This window comes from Corylus avellana, chromosome 2, assembly GCF_965113065.1.
Source record: "Corylus avellana chromosome 2, dhCorAvel1.hap1.2, whole genome shotgun sequence".
Lineage (NCBI taxonomy): Eukaryota > Viridiplantae > Streptophyta > Magnoliopsida > Fagales > Betulaceae > Corylus > Corylus avellana.
Window position 1 is genome coordinate 14,925,083 of NC_142491.1, and position 23,139 is coordinate 14,948,221.

Consider the following 23,139-nt stretch of genomic DNA (forward strand, 5'->3'; position numbering starts at 1 on the left):
TATGATATTAATCTACCCACCAATTTACCATATATAGGGGTTGCGTATCAACCATTCCAATTTTGAATATTGTATTATTTGGAATTAACGACAAATTATAGCCACATAGGATAGGGTGAGGATGTGTAGACTTACTTTGGGTGGGGGCCAATCTATCAAATTCTTTATATTCAAAATTTTATTTTTATTTAGTAGCTCACTAGAAACTTTGGTGGAGGCTATAAATAGCTCTCTCATGCTCATCTTTGTAGTACACCGGCCGTCAATCTATTAAATCCTTTAAGCTTTACTTGTTTTGGTTGTCAATGGCATCTCAACTCAAGTCATTGTTTTGGATGCTTCTTATTTTCTTGCTACTATCAAACTTGCAACAACATTGTAATGCAGTTGGAAATCCACAAGTACCTTGTCTCTACGTGTTCGGGGACTCCTTGTCGGATGATGGGAACAACAACAATCGTTTGAAATTGGCAAAAGCCAATTATTTACCCTATGGGGTTGATTTCCCCAAGGGGCCTACGGGAAGGTTTTCCAACGGTCGGAACATGCTCGATGTCCTTGGTCTGCATTTTGCCCTTTCATATATAATTTTTTGCTCTTTAGATTTAAGTTTATTTTTGCATAAACTAAAAATTTAAACCACTTTTTCTGCCTTTATATATTCTTAATTAAGGTTGTGTTGAATCTTTATTGTGATTTCCCAAAGTCTGATGCTTTTGAACTCTCTCTCATTACAGCTCAAAATCTGGGATTCAGTGAATACATCCCACCCTTTGCTACCGCTAGAGCCGAGGAAATACTGAGAGGTGTCAATTATGCATCTGGTTCAGCTAGAATTCGCAATGAAACTGGAAGAATCTACGTAATTATTGGAATTTACCGTCATCAAGCTAGCAATATATAGAGCATACACATTCAACTCGGCAAATATTTAGCGAAAAATTATTTTATTTTCTATTTTAAAATGCTTGGGTAACGGCCAGAGCCACGGCTGGGTCTGGCGTGACCCAGCCATGGATGGGCGGCAGTGAGAGAGAGAGAGAGGTAGATGCCATGGGTCAAACCCACAGTGGCTCTCAGGCCGTGGGTCTGGCCTTCTCCGTTGCCATGGGTCACAGCCTCTCCAACCTCCGGTGGGTTGATTTCCGGCGGCTCATTTGGGTTTTGATGATTGTTATCAAGTGTTTTAGTCTTATTTTCTTAAGATGAAATAGATGAGGTGTCATTATCTCATTGGATGCTGTAAACTATGGGTTTTACACCCTAGCCGGATAGTAGGGGCTCTCTTTCAATATCAAATTTCATGCATATATTTATCCTTTTTTAGTGCACAAAAAACACTTGTTGTTTATATTCAACAAAGAACAAAGTCTTAAGATTCACATGTTGTTGCCAACCTCGACCTCCAATTGTTTAGCTTGTGAATTTTATCGATTTCAAGTTGATGAAAAAAAAAAATTAATAAAGTGAAAAGAAAAAGGAGGGCTAGAGAGTATTTTGGGGAATAAATTGAAATGAATAAAGTAATGCTTTGGTAGTATCATCAACTTCTTCCTTTTTTCTTTTTTCTTTTTTTCTTTTTTATTTTTAATAATCATTGATGGAAAACAAATTATAGAATTTTCTACAAATAAATGTTCAATCTCATATTATTTGTAAGAGTAACTAACTAATAAATCCTCCTCAATAAACATTCCTGCTACCAACTATTAACTATCATTCTCAATTTCGTTATCTTCTAATATAGCCCAAAAATAAATAAATAAAAAAATTAGCTATTCCCTCTTAGTATGTAGTTTTGCTCGTCCATTTAAAAAGGAAGCTAAAGTAAGGATACAAATGCTAATTCCTTAAAAACTTTGAGATAGGGAGACCAAGCTATATCACTAAAGTAGAAAGTCATGCCGAAGACTTTTTAATATAAATTTTAGACGAAGATTACCATCCATGAGCATATCAGGATTTCTTTGCCCATGATGATTATGGGTCATGGGAGAAAGACAAGGTCTAAAAATGAAAGAACTCTTCATCAAATAGAAAAAATATAAACAAATAGCGGATATAAAATAAAATACAAGAATTTTATGTGATTTAGTCTATGACCTATGTCAACTGGATAAAACTCAAATGGTTACATTTTGCTTTTATTCCTTGATGAGTGTGTAAGAAATTCCATTTGAAGTATGTCGCTTATGTCACATATATTATTGTAATTATAAAAATGTATAATTTAGATGTTCAGTAATTTATTCCAATTAAAGCTTATTGTGTGAAATCAAATATTATGAATTAAATTGCTGATTTAATTCTTGTGGAATAAGTATTTGATTTCAATCAAATATTCTAAATTAAATTGCCGATTTAATTCTTGTAGAACAAGTATTTGATTTCATTACTGATTTTATTTTGTGGAATCAATTAGCTTTATTGATTATTTATTTGATTTTTATTCCTTGATGGGAGGAATAATTAAGGTAACAGCTCTAGTTGAGGTCCCTGACCTACTTATAAATAAGACCTGTGTATTTCATCAATTAGCACTCACTGGTAAGCATAGGTCAGAAGACCCTCTCAATAATTGTTTAGTTTTAGTTTGGTTGCTGTGAAGTTGTTTTTCAAGCTACTTGAGCAAAGCAATAGACAGAAGTACGTATATATTAAATTATTTTCGCTTTTAGTTTTATTGTTAATTAGCATTTAATATATATGTTAATCCTTACATATGGTACCATAGCCATATCTGTGTCATATTTGCTCAACATTAAGTTGTTGTTTATTATGCTCGATTTGTGAATATTGTTTAGTTTTATATATTTCTATTGCTGATAATCTGGTTGGAACAAGGCATGCAATTTTAACACTGTGAGTGTTTTATTTCTGAATTGGAATTGCACGTATTGTTCTATTTTGGATTAAAACTAGCAATTTTCTGAATTGCACGTATTGTTCTATTGCTCAACAACCTTTGGAGAGGCCTTGACCATATTGCCCTTCTTGTTTCTTGAAACAGTAACGATTGGGGAACTGGGAGACAAGCTAGCCAAAGGACTAGCCACCGCTGCCATTTCCAGAAATCTCCACCTCCCACAGCAGCGGCGTTGGCCGCATAAGGTGAGCTACTGACGGAGGAAGCCCCATACGGGGCCGCCTGTGATGGACAGAAACGGCGCCCACATAGGCTGCCAATTTCTGGCCGGAATGGCGGCCATTTCACCAGGGCTACCAAAAAAAAAACGGCTGGCAGCCCCACACGAGGTGCCTTTCGTTTTTGCCCGTTTGCATATCAGGGAGCGGCTAAGCATGGCCGGCACATCAAGGAACCGGCGCCGGTGGCCGGAGAATGGGGAAGGGGGAGAGGCGGCAGTTAAAGGGGCTAAGGTTTCGGGTTTGGGGTCTTTTTATTCGGGTAGGGTTTTCAACCCGTTTTGGCCTGATTCAAAAAATAAAAAAAAATAAAAAAAATAAAAAAACTGGGTCATTAGGTGGCCTGACCCAGAAGCCCAACCCGGATCAGCTAGCCCATTCCAGTAGCCCAACCTGGTTTAAGTAGCTGGCCCATCCAGATTTTAAAACAAAAAACGAAAGGGGGGGAATCAAATGGGGTTTAGAACTTGGGTTCTTAAGGGATAAAGGGCCTAAGATTACTTCAAGGTCATTAGGCTATTCAGTTTATTATGCTGTAATGTTACATTTATATTTGTCTTACTATTTAAATTGTTCAATATTAAATTATTGTTTCTTTAATACATGAACTTAATAATATATTTATTCTTTTAATTGTTTGATGCCTAGACCCGAGAATAATTAACTAAGCCACATATGTTTGTAAATGTTTATGGTACTATCCAAAATTGCAATCGGAAAGCTCTGGCAAGGCAAGTCTTGGGACTTAAGTGTGCCGTGGTGCGCCCCCTCACTTACCTGGGACACTATCCGGTTGTACTTTGAAAAAATACTATTTACCCACTTTCATGTTAGTTTTGTCTTTTATTCTTGGAAACTTTAGTTTTGGCATCTATACAGTTATTGGATGTTAATGAAGTCGTGATTATCATAATAATTTTGGGAGAGCCACAGCATCCCGATTTTATAATGATAATTGCATCAAGACCATACGTGTGAACTTCATAAAGAAAATTAACATCCTATTGTAATTAATTCATAAATTTAATTACTAATCCTCACAAGGACGTTATTATTTTTATGACTTAATTAGAATAAGATAATAAATTTAACCTTAAAAATAAAATTTCTCTTAGGCCCACAAGCACGGAGGATTTTATTTATTAATATTAAATTTATTAATCCTATTAAAGACTAAATTTCATGCGTGATGTAACCTTTGCCCATAGGTAGGTTAAAATTTACAATTAAATTAACATTGGTTAATTTAAAAAAATTAGATGTTAATGAAGTCGTAATTGTCATAATAATTTTGGGAGAGCCACAGCATCCCGATTTTATAATGATAATTGTATCAAGTTTTTATATATGAACTTCATAAAGAAAATTAACATCGTGTTGTAATTAATTCATAAATTTAATTTGCCAATCCCCACGTTTTTATTTTTATGAATTAATTAGAATAAGATAGTAAATTTAACATTGAAAATAAAATTTCTTTTAGGCCAACAGGTACGAAAAATTTTATTTATTAATGCTAAATTTATTAGTCTTATTAATAAAGAGTAAATTTCATGCGTGATGCACCTTTGCCCACAAGTAGGTTGAAATTTACCATTAAATTAACATTGGTTAATTTAAATAAGGTTATTTCATAGCATTAAAGTATATAATTTTTCTTGGTTATTAGATGTATTCCTACTGCTTTAATTATTAATATTTTATGTTCCAATAATTCCTAATGGTAATTTTTCCTGACAGAAAAGAAAATGTGCTTTTCACTTGGGGTATTTGGAGACTGAATTGGCGTTTCATGTGGATGAAATCAAGTACGCCACATGAGATTATTAAACATGAACAATTGTAGTGATTTAAATCGCTTAAGTTTCAACGTTCATGAAATCTCATATCAAGGAAAGCATTAGGGTTTTATTCATTTATGTTTCAGGGCCAAAGAAAGGTAGTTTATGAACATTTAGTGAGTTCCAATAAGGCTTTGGCCTGCACCCTAATAGAAAAGCTTTAAAGTCAAACCTTTTACAATTTCAAAATGTGCGTGAGCACATTATGGAAATGAAGGACATAACAGCTCATTATAAAGTCCCTAAAGGTTGAGTTTTTGAGTTATTGTGGTCAATTTTATTTTAAGTTCTCTCATCTAAATATGGTATTTTTCAAATATCTTGTGGCACACATAAGGATAACTGATCAATAAAGAAACTTCTGATCATGTTTGTTCAAGAAGATGAGAGATGAAGACATGAGAATCTAGAAGTTACTCATGTTACAGAAAAGACCTTGATAGGCAATCATGTCCAATAGTTGATGAATGAGAACAAGGTGCCAACAAAGTGTTATGGCAATTAAGATACTTGTTTCTCTTAAACTAAGGAAAATTATGGGCATATAAAGAATGATTGCATAAAGTATCATAAATGACTTGAAATAATAGTAATCTCATACATTTACTGTATCATGAATCTCTTTTATTGACTCTCCTAAATACTGTGTGGATTCAATTTGATTTAGCGGTCCACGTTTTCAACATAATGCAGGGTTTTTAAAATAATACTTGTTTATAATTGGAGGTTGTTGGGATCTATAGATTAATTTTAAAAATTCAGTTATGTTATTTTGATCTTAATAATGTTTATATATATTCCACAATTCTTTTAGAAATTTAGTTTCTATATTTGTTTATTAAATCAAGTGAGAACATTATTGAAAATTTTTTGGGTGGAATATTAAATTGATAGTTTATTTAAAATTGATCTAGTTCCCAATTTTTGAAAAATTAATCCATGCATATAAATGTTGACATAAAGCAGAGTCTTATGAATGAGGAAATCCTCTAAGTTATGGCATTGGAGATTGAAATATATCTCTATAAAGAATAAAAGGTCGATAAATGATAGAGTTTTTACGACTCTTGAAATTTACTATCTTTGGTATTTATGTGGACTGCATTAAGGAAAAGCAGGCCAACTATACCACTCAATATGCCAAGAAAAGGGTTTTTGAGATTCTTGAGATCATGTACAAGTGTAGACCTTTTCCATACTTCTTGCCTAAATGGTTAGAGATATCTTATCTCTTTCGGCGATAACCATATAAGGTTTATGTATCTCTATCTTCTAAATCATAAGGTTGGGGCATTAAATGCTTTCAGTACTTATAAGGTAAAAGTAGAGAAACAAAACAAAAGTCAAGATCGTAAGATCTAATTAGGTACATGAAAAGAGGACATGAAATGTAATACTAATATTCTATTCTCATAATGGAGTGAAGCCTTGAAAGCCGCTGTGTATACATTTTAACTGGGTTCCATTTACGGTTGTCCATAAGACACCTAAATTAAGGAATGAATGGAACCAAGTTCAAATTGTTTACACATATGGGGTTGTCTTACTATAGTGAGGATTTATAATCCACACCTAAGGTAATTAGATTCAAGGACAACTAGCGGAATTTTATAGGTTATGCAGTAAACTCCAAGGAGTTTAGGCTTTACTATTCTTCATTTAGTCCTAGAATTGTTGAGTCTAGATATTCAAAATTTCTAGAGAACGCTGAACTTAGTGGGAGTGCTTATCCTCAAGAGATTGAATTAGAGGAAGCACAAGAGTTGACTGAAGCTCCTTCACATGAAAGGTGTTTAATTGTGCTTAAGAAAAATCAAATTGATTATCTTCAACCACAATCGGTTTCAGAACAGTCAACTCATAAGGAACAAGTTCAGAATGAACCTACTCAGACTTTGTCAAAAGTAAATGAAGTATGATTAAGAAGATTCTCTAGAATAAGGTGACCAACAATCCCTAGTGATTATGTTGTATACTTCCAAGAGTTTGATTTTTATGTCGGACCTAAGGATGATCCAAAATTGTTTTCACATTCTTTTGGGTGGAGATAACTTCACATTGTGTTTCAATGCCATGAAGGAGGAGATGAAATCATTGGCTAAAATTCAAGTCTGCAATCTTGTTGACTTACCAAAGGGAGTTGTAGCCATAGGCTGCAAATGGGTTTACGAAACCTAAAATGATGCTTCCAGGTAATGTTGAATGATATAAAGCTAGACCTATAGTCAATGATTTTACTCAAAAGGAAGGCATTGATTATCATGGTATGAGTAGCTCATTTTGGCTTAGAGCTATATCAAAAGGATATGAAAAATAATTTTCCTGAATGAGGATCTTAAGGAGGAGGTGTAAATAAGACAACTTAAAGGTTTTATTGATGACAGTCAGAAAGCTTGCAAATTAAGAATATCTATTTATGGACTAAGATATGCCTCTCACTAGTGGTATATAATTGTTTACAAGGTTATTGCCTCACATGGGTTTATTGAGAACCTTGTTAATCATTGAATATACCTTAAGGTCAGTGGGAGTAAAGTTACATTTCTTTAGTCCTATATATAGATAATATTTTGCTTGCAAGCACTAATTTAGGTTTGCTACATAAAGTTCCTCTCACTAAAGTTTTGAGAGAGATTTAGAATGAAGAACTATAAATCTTCAGTAGCACCTATTATTAAAGGGAATAATGTCCCAAAATGTATTGGAACAAAGGCAGATAAAAAATATTTCATATGTATGCATAGGTCTACATTAGACCTGACATTGAAATAGTAGTTGGACTATTGGGTCAATATAGTATTATGGAATATGCAATGAACCAAGAACTATAGTTTAACCTAAAGATACACTTACCATTTGGTGGTGTTTGTTCAGGTTTGATTTATGCTAAATGTATAGATAGTAGAGAATCAACTTCAGTATATATGTACTGAAGATGCAGTAAGCAAACTACAATTGCTACATCTACTATGAAAGCAAAAGTCATTACATGCTGTGAATTAATTACACAGGCATTATGGTTGAGACATTTTTGTTAAAGGTCTCAAGATTGTCGATTTTATAGTTAGACCCATAAAGATCTTCTGAGTTAATTCTACTACAGTTATATTTTCTAAGAATAAACTGAGTAGAAGCAGAAGTATGAATACCGACATAAAGTATCACTATGAAAGAGAATATTAAGTGACAATAAGTGTCTATTGAGCATGTAAGTATTGAATTAATGATTGCGAATCCCATGACTAAAGGTTTACCGATAAGGAAAGTATAGAGTCATGTGGAATATATGAGATTCATTAATTCATTTGTGCTTAGTTTCTCTTTAATTGGTCTATAGACATAAAGGTTATGTTATAAAGATTTTTGTGCGCATATATGTCATTCTTATCCGTGGGGATAAAATTAAAGTTTGACCCAAATGACTTATAAGAAGTTCATTCATAAAGTACATTATCCATAAGGTACTCATTTAAAGAGGTATTGCCCATCGTGATACATGGAAGAGACGGCTTATCATATAAAAGCTTTACCGTCATGATTCGTGTCTGGTATTCCTTGAGTGAGTGAGAGAATTCCATGAATGGTTGGAATAAATAAAGTATTGGCCATATCATAGAATTGAACACCATAAGGAATTTATGTGTCATAAGGGTTAAGTGGGAGAATGTAAGAAATTTCATTTAAAGTATGTACCTTATGTCACATATATTATTGTAATTATAAAATATGTATAATTACGGTGTTCGGTAATTTATTTCAATTAAAGCTTATTGTGTGAAATCAAATATTCTGAATTAAATTGCTGATTTAATTCTTGTGGAATAAGTATTTGATTTCATTACTGATTTTATTTTGTAGAATCAATTAGCTGTATTGATTATTTATTTGATTTTTATTCCTTGATGGGAGGAATAATTAAGGTAATAGCTCTAATTGAGGGTCCCTAACCTACCTATAAATATGGCTTGTGTATTCCATCAATTGGCACTCACCGGTAGACATAGGTCATAAAAACCTCTCAACAATTGTTTAGTTTTAGTTTGGTTGCTGTAAAGTTGTTCTTCAAGCTGCTTGAGCAAAGCAATGGTCAGAGATACATATATATTTAATTATTTCCATTGTTAGTTTTATTGTTAATTAGCATTTAATATATATGCTAATCCTTACAGAGTGTACAGTAGAAGACACTCTATTTATTGGGCTTACACATGAAATATAATCTTACTCAAATCTCTTAATTTAGAGTTATTCAATCTCACCCAATACATGTTTTTCGCTCGTTCTATGAAGATAGTTGATGTGTGCAACTTAAGATGCACTTATTCTTTGCTATATATATATGAGATACGTGTATGTGTGTTTTTCGTTCAGTTGAGATAAGTGTATGTGTGATCCCTAAATATATGGATGTGGAAAGAATACAAAAATATATGATTGATAAAATCAAATAAGTATTTAATGTTTCTAATTTGATTTTATCAATTACAATTAATACAAATATATTCTTATAATATCAAATCTCACAAAATATATTCTAACAGGAGCAACATCAGCCTTCCACAACAATCGATGTCTTCAATCATTGGAGCTATCTATTGACCAATCAAGAGTAGATCATGTAACACCCCACCCCAATGACACACAATATTGTCCGCTTTGGCTTCCCAAAATCAGACTTCCCAGGAGGTCACCCATCCTGGTACTACTCCAGCAGAAGCACACTTAACTGCGGAGTTCTGATGGAATCATGACCATCACAGCTTTAAAACGCGTTGTTGTCATTAAGGGTGTAGTATACATTTAAGCACATCCCCATCTCCATACCTAGGCGATGTGGGAAGTCACAATCACCCTCTCTTAGGACCCAACGTCCCCGCTGGTGACCCTCATGGGATTAGCCCATTCTTGGCGTCCGTCCCTGTAAGTGCCCGCTAGCGACCTTCATGGGCTTGTGCACGCTCCCCCCATCTCAGGCTGGGCTATGACTCTGATACCATTTGTAACACCCCACCCCAATATTTACAGGTTAAGCCTTTTACATGAAAGTATAAGTTGTAGAGAGAAAAGCGAAACCCTTCAGCCACATAGGGGAGGAGGGTTGGCCGTTTGGCAGCCTCCCTCCTCCCCTCGTCCTCCTCGCTCCGGTGCTAGCTATTTACTTGATGCCCTAGCCTCAGTGCCTCCTCTCTTCCCCTTCCTTGCCGCTCCTTTCCCCCTCCATTTTTCTCCCTTTTTGCCCATTCCCTGCCACTTTTCTTCCCCTGCCTTCATTTTCTATAGTGGGCTCCTTGCCCTTGTTTTGGATCTTTGTGGGTTCGGATTTTGTTTATGATCACCGCCGACCTATGTCGCCGCTTCGCTGCCCGCTATTAGGGTTTTATTTCATGCATCCCCACCGCGTCCAGCTCCCACGCCCCTTATGCGGTAGTTTCCGGCCTGCAAGGGTCCGGCTTCCTTCTGGCTACCGTCTTCCCACATTGTGCTCATTTTCTCTATTTTTTCCCTGTTTTGGTGGCTCCTAGTTGTTTTTTTTCTTTTTTTCTTGTTTGTAGTTGTTTTCAGGTACTGCTTTGTCGGTCTTCTCCACGCCTGTTCGACGCCCACCATCCACTGTTGGGCCTTTTGACACATCCCCGCCGTGATGAGCTTCCAACGCTCCTTTGGTTTTCGGTTCCCGGCATTTGCGTGATCGGAGTGTTCTGTTTTTTTCTTGTTTTATTTTCCTATTTTGTTGCTTCTTTAAGATGTATTTGTGTTTTGACGTGTGTTTTTTCCCTGTATTGGTTAATTTTCATGTTTTGTTCGGTTTGTAATAAGGCTCTTTCCCCTCTCACTCGATCTATGTCGACTTCGGATTAATTAGTTTTGGTCCAGGCCTTTGGGTTATGGATGTGATCATTATCCTGGCCTTTGGATCGAGAAGGAAGAGTTTCGGCATGAGAGTCTTTCCGCTCTCAAGGTCGAGGAATAATTGTTATCCATGCATTTGGTTGAGTCTGTCTATCAAAGATCTAGTATTAAATCTGATTTTAGTCATGGGTTAGCGGATTAGTCTCGAATCTTGTACTAAACCTGGTAATCTTATAGCTTTATACTATAGTTGCTTCAGAGCTTTGCTCTGTGATGTAAGAGCTTTATACTCGTGGTATTATTGAATGAAATGTTATGGTTTCTCAAAACACCCCACCCCAATGACACACAATATTGTCCGCCTTTGGCTCCCCTAAACCAGACTTCCCAGGAGGTCATCCATCCTAGTACTACTCCAGCAGAAGCACGCTTAACTGCAGAGTTCTGATGAGATCATAATTATCAAGGCTTTAAAACGCGTTGTTGTCATTAAGGGTGTAGTATACATTTAAACACATCCTCATCTCCATACCCAACCGATGTGGGACGTCACAGATCAAAGACTAAATTATGCCAAATCCCATTTAGCCTATATATATTTCTTTTCGTAATCTCAAAAGTTGAGTTTATTTTTTAGTTTCCAATTTGCTTGTTTTGCAAAATGACTTATTGTTTCGGTAATCTTTTTGCTATTTTGTCTTTTTGTTATATATATATATATATATATATATATATATATATATATATTGTGTGTAGGGTGCCAGGGTGGTACTCTTTTGACTTTTACATCGTTTTCTTTTACTTGCTCTTAAGATTTTTTATTGCAATCGCAACATGATTCCAAACTTTAATAAGTCGAGCTTTATGGTGAGCCTTTTAATTCTCTTAAACGAGGCATGATAAATGAACAATTTTTTGACATAATTTTAACCTAATTTTTCTCTTATTTTTTTCAAAAAAAAAAAAAATCTGAAGCAATAACATTTTATGTGGTCATTTTTTTATTTGGTATTTTTTATTTATAAAAAAATGGTATTTTTCTTCATAAAAATGGTCATTTGTTTTTTTTTTTAAAAAAAATGGTTATTATTATGAAGAAAAAGACCATTTTTTTATATATAAAAAAATAAAATTAAAAAATTAAAAAATTAAAAAATTTTAAAAAAAAATCGAATAAAAAAGGACCAAATAGGATGTTATTGCTTAAGAATTTTTATTTTATTTTTTTTAAAAAAATGATCACATATGAAAAAAATTCGGCCAAAGTTATGCCAAAAAGTTGTGCCTTTATCATTTTACTAATAAATATTCAAACTTTAACCATTTACTCCCAAGTTCTCACTCTCTAGTGTGTCAATAAAAATCACCGTTGGATCCTACATTTACTTTTATTTATAATTTCATTCGAAAGTAATTTTCATTCACATGCCAGGGAGTGAGAAATTAGGAGTAAATAGTAGGAAATACTAGCAAAATGACTAAAGTCATCATAGAATTTGAGATGCTTATTATTATGTTTTGATCTATTTGTGATTTTAAAAGTTACATCACATTTGGAAAGACACACAGATGACTATAGTCCTCCTTCCACCAAATTATTACAACTAACTAGGAGATAATGAAATCGAGGCAGGGGTTTGATATATCTATATATATATATATATATACCATGCATTTGCTACCTACACAACCAGGAAGATCAAAGCAAGCACCTGCACCTTTACCACTCCTTGTCCTAGTACGAATCTTATTATTCGGACCAAAAAAATAAGGTTATTAAGGCAAATATAATAATGCTAACATACCTATATTCTAACAATATTACATGTTAAAGTAAACAATTACAATAAAAAATATAAAATAAATTACGTTGTTCAATCAATTGTTTATGTAATAAAAAGAGCTCCGCATAAGGCTCAACTTATGAAAGTTTGGAATCATGTTGTGATGTAAAGGTCAAAATATTACCACTCTTTAAAAGAAAAAAAAAATGGAATTGGCCAATTTTCTGAAGTTTGAATGTCAAAACAATATTCTAGAATGAATATTTAAATCCCAGTTGTTTGGTATTCAATTTAACGAGACAAATTTAGATTTAGTGATGAGACTTCTAGAAACCCATACTTATCTTACATCTTACTATCATTGGGATCCAAACTATTATCTTCATCATTGCCTTACTCTAAAGAAACATTTTTAATTTTGAAATTCACATTTGTCCCAATACTATTACCATTTATGAACTTGTCCCAACTTTTCGATTTGATTTCACGTGATATAACCACTACTATAAAACTAATACATAATTTTAAACCATATGATTCTAGCATGTATATATATATATATATTTAATAGGAATAACAAAGTATGTAATTTTTATAAGACAGATGTCAATTTAATAGAATTCCTCCAATTTAATTTTGAATAAAGCTTTATCTTATAGCAGTAGCTATGGTCAGCCACAATCACAATACCCCTTCATCCATCTTGCTCAAAAAGGAACTTTTCTGGTCGCCCTAATCTACTTGTAACTTAAGATCACTAGATGCTAAAGCTCCAATTTAGGTACGACACTCCATTGTGGATCTTACTCAAGCCCTTAACACAACACTAGATGCTGACATAGCTAGTAGTAAATAACCCTAGTCAATAGATGCTGAGCTAGAGATTTCAACATGTTTGAAAAACTAATCAGTATTTGATAAAATAGTTGTTTGACTTTTAAAATTGGGCATTTTTAAAAACGCATGCCCTTATCTACGGGTTGAAAACGTATATTATTTCATTTTTTAAAATCTCTATTTTGGTTAAATGTGTTAAAGTAATAATTAAATCTTTAAATTTACCTCTTCCTATAAGCGAAAGTTGTTAGGATAAATGGTAATTTAACATGGTATTAGAGCCAAAGTTCCTAAATTCAAACCTTGATTCCGTCAGATGACCTCCATTTAAACTAAATATTTCACGCACTAGGCATCACCCATTAAAAATGAGTTTGAGTCCACACGTAAGAGATGTGTTAAAGTAATGATTAAGTGATTAAATTTATCTCTTCTTATAAGCTTAAAGTTTTGGGATACCTATTAATTTAATATGAAATCAAAGTCAAAGGTCATAGGATCAAACCTTACTCTGTCAAATCACTTCCATTTAAATTAAATATTCTACGTGTTAGGCCTCAACTATTAAAACACATTGTTGGTCTTCAAAATCACATGGCCAAACACACTTAGTTTCTAGTTCATGAAGAAAAGGAGAAAAAGAACCATGAAAACATATGATTTGATTTTTCAAACAGCAGTACCCCCAAGACCTTGGGATCTAATCTACATGAGCTTACATGAGCTCACAATGCTCTACACATAATTAGCTTTTAGTCCAATCTGCACACCCCAGCTTAGGCTAGGACGCCCTCATTAAGCTAGAAAATTATGATTGGAAAGATATGATGGATTGAATTTGATAATCTAGAAAGAAAATATTAATTATGTTAGTAACCTTAGCCTTAGGTTAAGGGATGTGTTTGGGATTGTGATTTTGCAAGAATAATTTGCGTTTTTAAAATATATCGCAAAACTTAAGGAATTTGACATTGTGATTTATAAAGCACATAATATTAAATAGCAAATAGAAAAAAAAAAAATTAATTAACTAATTTAAAAAATTAAAATAAATTAAAAAAAATTTAAAAAAAAAAATTGCTATTTGTATAAGCCAGCTAAGGGGTAATTATTTGAAAAAACACAAATTTAAATCAAAATCATGATTTCACATAACAAATATTTGATAAAAAAATATATATTTTTAAACATGTTTGACCAAACACCTTTGCGATTTTAGAAAGTAGCAATTTCAAAAACGAAATTTTTAAAATTGCACTTATTGAAACTACAATTCCAAATAGACCCTAAGGTAATTGACCATTTCTTTGTGGGTTTAATGGGAGAGTAAATTTATAAATGCTCCTGCCATCCATCCTATCCTATGTGACTATGGTCCTCAACACATAAATCCAATCCCTACATATCAAATGTTGTGAGAGCCACAACTACATAAGATTGGGGAGGATGGGGGGGTTGATTTATAGATTTACTCCCCCCATTAAACCCCTCAAGAAAGGGTCAATTACCTTATCCCAAGGCTAACTTCACTAAGGTAATTAATAGGAAAAAATATAAAAAACTCTTCTCAACTAACAGCGGCTTTCTAAAAGCCCTATGAAGTTTAAGGTGTGCTAAAGTGATATATCAAACTACCAAAGTGTGGTCCCCAAGGGGTAGCTCAATCAGCTAGGGACCACGTCTCATGAAGCGGAAGTTACTAGTTCGAATCCTCACTCCCCATCTTGTGCGGACATGTTAAAAAAAAACCTACCAAAATTTACCAAAAATGCAACTTTTTTGAGTATATTCCTATAATACTCACATTCTCTTAAAAACTAAAATAAAAAATTAATAAAATAAAAAACTAAAGTTAACTATTTAAAAAAAAAAAAAAAAAAAAAAAAGAAGAAAAAACCCAAGGGGTGGATAAAAAAAAATTGGGATAGATAAAAAATTAGTCAAAAAAAAGGGGGGGGGGGGGGGGGATAGATAAAAAATTAGTCAGTACTTGACCTAAATTAAAAGGTGCTCAATGTCATATGAAAGTAAACTCAAAGGTCCTTGGGATATGCCAAAAAAACAAATTAGCCTCTAAAGTCAATTTCCGTTAAAACATTTGACGAATTATGTTATATTTCACGACAACACCAATAAAATGGTTGAATGTGTCACTCTTAATAAAAAAATATAAATATATTAAACTAAAAAAAAATTAATTATCTTTCTTTAAAAAAATAATTTTTTAGTTTTTTATTTTATTATTTTTATTTATTTTTATTTCAGTTTTTAAGAAAATAATTGTATTATAAGAATATAATAAAAAAAAGTGACACTTTTGACATACTTCGGTAGTTTGATGTGCCACTTTAGCCTACTTCAAACTTCATGAGGCTATTTAAAAAATGACTGTTAATTCAGGGGGACTTTTTCATATTTTTCCTTGATAAATGTTTCCTACATTAATTTTCAAACTCTGTCTATTCTATCTTTCCTATCTTAATTTTCTAGCTTAGTGGGGGCCAATCTATCAAATTCTTTGTATTCAAATTAAAGTTTAATTCCATTAATTAAATCATAACAATTTTTGTAAGCCTATCATAGCTAAATCATCATCCAATCTAGTATTGAATGCTTACAATAGGACCGGGTAAAACCTTGAAATTGTTTGATTTTCCAAGTCAAAAACATAAACGGGTCGATTTTCCCACCTCGTATAGTAGATTGAATTTGGTTTAATCTCCAATTATTTTGCCAAAGGAAAAGAAATGCCACGATTTTGAGATAGATAAATAGTTAGCTCCCCAATATTGTTGAATTTCACCCACCTCCTTTCAAAAAAATCCATTTGGAAAACAATGAATTCATGGACCTTCTTATGAACAATTCCAAAACACATCTTGTGAACCATAAAGACTTCACCACAACCATCAATAAGATACAATTGCTCGTTTGTGATTTCTGATGAAACTGAAGTTAGACTTATTTTACGGTTCGTTTGGATTTGCGATTTTAAAAGGTGGGATTTTAAAACGTGATTTTTAAAAATGCAATTAACCATTTGGTAAAATCATGGTTTGGCATTTAAAATCACAATTTAGCCTTTAAAATTCTGCGTTTTCATAAAAGCATCTCACTACCTGCGATTTGAAAAATGCAAATTTTCTACGTTTTCAAATCGTAATTTTAAAAAAATGCAATCCCAAACAATTCATTTTCTGTGATTTGGTTTAAAATTGAACTTTTTTTTATTTGAAATACCAATGACAAAAGTACCCATAGCATATCAACAAATATAAGGGGGGAAAAAAATGAACAACCTTGGCTTGTATTATAGATTTTTTTTTTTTTTTACTTTTTTTTTTTTTTTATAAATATGACTTATAGATTTGAGTAATACTAGGTATCATCTTTTCATCCTCCTGAAGCTGATATAGCTTTCAAAATCACCATTGGATCAAAATTCAAGTATGATTCATCCAAAATTTAATGGTAATTTTAAAAGTCACATTAGCTTTAGGAGGATAAAAAAAGAATAAAATGATAATCCCTAGCATTACTCTATAGATTTACTCCCCCATTAAACCCACAAAGGAATGATCAATTAGCTTAGCTTAAGGCTAAGGTCACGAAGGCAATTAATATTTTGTTCCTAAATTATCAAATTCAATCTATTCTATTTTTCTTATCTTAATTTTTTTAGTTTAATGGGGCATGTTAGACTAAGCTGATTAAGGTATGCAGTGTGTAGTTTGGACTAAATTGTACTTATTTTGTTCAATCTATCACTCAATTTGTAATGTCCCTATGATATTAATCTACCCACCAATTTACCATAGGGGTTGCGTATCAACCATTCCAATTTTGAATATTGTAATCTACCCACCAATTTGCCATAGGGGTTGCGTATCAACCATTCCAATCTTTAATATTGTATTATTTGGAATTAACGACAAATTATAGCCACATAGGATAGGGGGAGGATGTGTAGACTTACTTTGGGTGGGGGCCAATCTATCAAATTCTTTATATTCAAAAATTTATTTTTATTTAGTAGCTCACTAGAAACTTTGGTGGAGGCTATAAATAGTTCTCTCATGTTCATCTTTGTACTACACCATCAATCTATCAGATCCTTTAAGCTTTACTTGTTTTGGCTGTCAATGGCATCTCAACTCAAGTCATTGTTTTGGATGCTTCTTATTTTCTTGCTGCTATCAAACTTGCAACAACATTGTAATGCAGTTGGAAATCCACAAGTACCTTGTCTCTACGTGTTCGGGGACTCCTTGTCGGATGATGGGAACAACAACAATCGTTTGACATTGGCAAAAGCCAATTATTTACCCTATGGAGTTGATTTCCCCAAGGGACCTACGGGAAGGTTTTCCAATGGTCGGAATATGCTCGATGTCCTTGGTCTGCATTCTGCCCTTTCATATATAATTTTTTCTTCTTTAGATTTAAGTTTATTTTTGCATAAACTAAAAATTTAAACCACTTTTTCTGCCTTTATATATTCTTAATTAAGGTTGTGTTGAACTTTCTTGTGATTTCCCAAAGTCTGATGCTTTTGATCACTCTCTCATTACAGCTCAAAATCTGGGATTCGATGAATACATCCCACCATTTGCTACTGCTAGAGGCGAGGAAATATTGAGAGGTGTCAATTATGCATCTGGTTCAGCTGGAATTCGCAATGAAACTGGAAGAATCTACGTAATTATTGGAATTTACCATCATCAAGCTAGCAATATATAGAGCATACACATTCAACTCGGCAAATATTTAGCAAAAAAATATTTTTTTTTCTATTTTAGTTACTTTCTTTTTTAAAATATTTACGTCAGACTCAAAATTATAGTCATTCACTTTCATTTTCTATTTAAAATATGATTGCCAACTTGTACTTTTCTTTCTAAAAGTGATTACAAAAAGAATATTTTCTTAGCTTCTTTGCCTTGGGATTTGTGAAAATATTTTCCTCCCCTTCTCCATGAAGGATTTCACATGTATGTTTATTTCATTGCATCTCTCTCACAAACAATGCCAAATCGTTATGTCTTTTGTGCGGATCAAAACTTATCTAACAAGAAATTTTACAACCTACCTTAAGACCGTTACAATTATAGCTGTCATTTCCAATAGCATCAGTCATTTGTCCTGCGTCCCTCCACATTTTATTAATGAAAAAAAAAAAAAAAAAAAAAAAAGCCTCCCAAACTATCGGCCGTAAAATGTATCAAAAATGTCACTTATTTTTTGTATTCCTATAATATTCTTATTCTTTTAACAAATAAAATAATAAAATAATTGTAAAAAAAAAAAAAAAGGGAAAAACAAAATTTTGTTTTTTGGAATAAATAAATAATTTGTCACTGGAGTTAGCCTAAATTACAAATTGCTTCATGTCGTATTAAAGTAAAATCAATTTGGTAGTTTGATGGGCTACTTTAGTAACTTTTTGTTTTTGGAATATCTCAAGAACCGTACCTTTGATTTTACTTTAATACGACGTGAAACAATTTGTAATTTAGGCCAACTACAGTGACTAATTATTTATTATTTATTCCAAAAAAAATTGTTTTATTTGCCCATTGGTTTTTTTATAAAAAATAAAAAAAAATAAAAAAAAAAGAAGTTGTTTGGTTTTCTTTACAATTATTTTATTATTTTATTTGTTAAAAAAATAGGGGTATTATAAGAATATAAAAAAATAAGTGGCATTTTTGATATATTTTGGTAGTTTGTGGACTACTTTAGTACCTTTTGAATATTGAGAGATTATATTGCAAACGACTGATAGTTTGGAAAGCTTTTTTATATTTTTTCCTTAATGTTGTCATTCTATATATAGACGTACAAACAAGCATAAATAAAAACTTCAAAAGCTTGGTTTTGAATCTTTAAATTTTATACCTTCTGACCTCTTCGAAATTAAGCTCTAACTTTCCTTGCCCATCCCTTTCGAGTGATTATGTGTTTCGATATTACCTTTTTGCTAAAAATGGAGCCTTCATATGTACCATGACATAATTTATTTCCTTTTTACTTAAAATGGAGAGGATTCTCCTCAGAAAATTGTGCACCAATTTTATGGAAATGAAAGTACCTAAAAATCATTACTGAAATGCTTCAATTTTTTGTTTTCAAATGTGTTGGTACCAAATTAAGAAATATGATTCTACTTTTTTCTATTCTTGGCAATAGCTTTTCCTTTTTCAAATGCTTCTCACATGCATGTGCAACGGTGTCATGTATATCTTTGGGTAAAAAAACATAAAACATTGTCTTATGATTGCAGGGTGATATAATAAGCATGGATATGCAGTTGAAAAATTACCAAATTACGTTGTCGCAGATCAACAAGATATTGGGAAATCGAAACATGTCAACCGCAGAGTACCTAAGCAAGTGTATATTCTCTGTTGCAATAGGTACTAACGACTACATTGCCAACTACTTATTTCCGCAGTTTTACACTACTAGTGGCATATACACTCCACAACAATATGCTGTTGTTCTCAATCAACAATTATCTCAGCAGTTACAGGTAATTACCACGCTTTCTTCATACTTTTTTATTTTATTATTATTTTATATATATATATATATATCTCTAGCAAACTTCACTTACACCCTCAGAATATAATCTGTTTTGCAATCATAATCTTAAAGTTTAAAAATTTGTAATATCAGTATTTCATGTTTCGGCCTTTTTAATTTACTAATTTTTTTTGGTTAAAATGCCTTGAATGCAGGACCCGTTTGTGAAAATTCATAATACTGGTGACCCACGGTTAGCTAGGGGATCACAGACCTAAGGTGTGGTCATGGGTCACCAGAATTTCAATTTTAAATTTTCACTTTTTTTTTTTTTTAAAAAAAAAAAAAAAAAAAAAAAGGACGTTTTGGGCATTTTAAGAAACAAATAGATGAAATTAAAAGATTCAAAACGTGAGATATTAACATTGAAAATTTGTAAATGTGGAAGTTAGGATTGAAAAACCGTTTATAGTTGAGAGTGTAATGAAAGGTTCCCATGTTATCTTCTAATTAATGGCTATGTTGATGCTAGACTTTGTACAAGTCTGGGGCAAGGAAATTTGCCCTTTTCGGCCTGACTGCGTTAGGTAATATTCCATTTGAACGGAGTTCATGTGGAAGTGGAAGCAGTGGCTCTGCATGTGTGGACAACATCAACAATGCAACCCAACTTTTCAACGTTGGGCTTAAATCACTTGTGGCTCAACTCAATACCAATCTAACCAATGCTACTTTCATCTTCATAAATGCTTCTGGAATTGAGTCCAGCCCACCTATAGGTATTTATATTGCCTGATCAAATCTCTTAATATATATTCTTTATAGATTTAGTACTAATGAGATTGATATGGAATTTTGTGTCAGCTTCCAAGGTTGCGAATGTTTCTTGCTGTGAAACATTGCTAAATTTAATATGCGTTCCATCTGGAAAGATATGCCGTAATCGGACCAACTATAAATATTGGGACGGAGTCCATCCGACTGACGCCGTATATGCGGTGTATGGGGAAAGAGCATACCAAGCCCAGTCTCCAAGTGATGTTTATCCGTTCGATGTCAACCAACTCGCACAAGTGTAGGACATCATGGGAAGAGAGGATTTTCATGTCAAGTCTATAATATAATAAAACATTGCTTGGATTTGTGTTCCAAGTGCCTCGAATCTATTACGTACTCTTAATAAAGCAATAAAGTTTACAGAAATTATCTTTTTACATTTCTTGTTCATTTCTGTGTATTTTTTTTTTTCAAATCAACCATTAGATCTTGCACATAAAATATATGCATAGTGGAAAGAACGATCACAAGGTACTTTCACTTATTCTTGAGAAATTGATAATGGATGAAAATGTTATTTCTTATTCTTGAGGAATTGATTTTTCCATTAGATATTCTCTTTGATGAGTGAATATGATTATGAGTGTAGTCTCACAATAACTATTTTCAAAACTAGAGAGTAGCTAGAAACAAAATTATTATGTGCCAAACACATAATTAACCTTTACGTGGTATTTTAGTTTTTCAACCATAGTACTACCCTTGTATGATTTTTCAATTATCACAATAACTCACAAGCATTCAATTGATTTAAACAGAATAAAAAATCATTTATTGCTAACAAAAGAATTCTTAAGAAAACTTTGCACAATTTCATACTTTTTGGCATAAACTTGAAACTCAATTTCAAGAATAGCTAAACTTTTATGAAATCAATCTTGTAAAAAAATTCTTGTATTTCCAATACGTTGTATCAGGTATACAACATATTCCATGATCAAAATTCTTGTTGTGTACGGAACTAAATTCAAGATCCCAAAGAAGCAGAAAATAACATAATAGAAAATAAACAAATTACACAAGACACCAAAATTTAAGTGGTTCGGCTTAACAAACTTATATTCACTGGCGGAGAAAACCCGGACGAAATTTACTTACAAGAGATAGAGTACAAAAGATAGTAAGGAAAAAACTACTCAAAGCCCAAAGCTCCGATACACCCAAATTCACTCTTACAAAAAAGAGAGAAAAATTAATACAAGAAAAACTCTATTTTCTCTAAGTGTTGTAAGGTAGAAACACCGTGAGAATACGAAGTGAGATCACACAAGCTCTCTTTCTATTTAGCTATGCTTATTTTCCAAAGGCTGAATTGTTGCTCCTTTTATAAGCCTTGAAGTCGGTCAAATTAGCACTCCAAAATCAGCTTGTATAAAGAGTACTCATAGAAAACTAATAAGCCAAAAACACCACAAAACCAATCCAAGGGGTAAAAGGACTATGTTGGGCCCACACTACAAAAGTGATGACTTGAAAATTCAAGTCATATACAAAAGTGGTTCTTTTTCTCATTTTCTTCATGAATTACAAACTAAGTGTGTTTGGCCATGTGATTTCCAATGTGTTTTTAAACAAAATCGTAAAAACGTATTCCATTTAGAACTACATTTGACAAAAATAGGGTTTTAAAACATGAAATAATCTACGTTTTCAACCCGCACATAAGAACATGCGTTTTTAAATGTTAAAACACTATTTTACTAAATACTTAACTGCACTTTTAAAAATTGTGTTTTCATTAATTAATTGCATTTTGGAATTATTAGTTTTTCAAATAGCATTTTTTGAAATAGTTAGCTTGGCATCTAGTGACTAGCCTTAACTTACTACTAGCTTGGCATCTAGTGCTAGTAAGATGCACAATGGACTTTGGTGTACCAAAATTGAAGCCAAAGCTTAGCATCTAGTGATCTTAAGTTACAAGTAGATTAAGGTGACCAGAAAAGATCCTTTTTGAGCTAGCATGGTTTTGAGCAATTATGGATGATGGGGTTTTGTGATTGTTGCTGACGGAGGGAAAATTTCCATAGCTACTACTATAAGATAAAGTTTTATTCAAAATTATATTGGAGGAATTCTATTAAATGACTTTGTCTTTAAAGTTTTTATTCTCATATATATTTTTAAAAATATGTATTAATTTAATAGAATGAATTAAAAGAAATTTTCTTTAATCTAATTTAAAAGAAAACTTTATCATTTACTATAATTCATATAGTTGAAATTCAATGATCTTCACTAATTATGAGAGTGATGTTGAAATAGCAATTGACGATATATATATATATATTCTGTTAATTTTTGGCTTTCTTTTTTTATAG

At 32.5% G+C, this 23,139-nt stretch overlaps 1 protein-coding gene and 1 long non-coding RNA gene across 2 annotated transcripts; both read left to right on the forward strand.

Moving 5' to 3' along the window:
* Positions 1 to 275: 275 nt before the first annotated feature.
* Positions 276 to 1,382, forward strand: LOC132165685 (uncharacterized). The gene is made up of 2 exons (XR_015911598.1): positions 276 to 561; positions 738 to 1,382. It is a non-coding gene; the product is annotated as an uncharacterized LOC132165685 (long non-coding RNA).
* A 16,182-nt stretch (positions 1,383 to 17,564) lies between these two features.
* On the forward strand, positions 17,565 to 21,195 carry LOC132166237 (GDSL esterase/lipase At1g29670). The gene is made up of 5 exons (XM_059577019.2): positions 17,565 to 17,854; positions 18,030 to 18,154; positions 19,740 to 19,988; positions 20,514 to 20,760; positions 20,846 to 21,195. The coding sequence occupies exons 1-5, from the start codon at positions 17,599 to 17,601 to the stop codon at positions 21,058 to 21,060; spliced, it is 1,092 nt and encodes a 363-aa protein (XP_059433002.2). The 5' UTR covers positions 17,565 to 17,598; the 3' UTR covers positions 21,061 to 21,195.
* Positions 21,196 to 23,139: the final 1,944 nt, after the last annotated feature.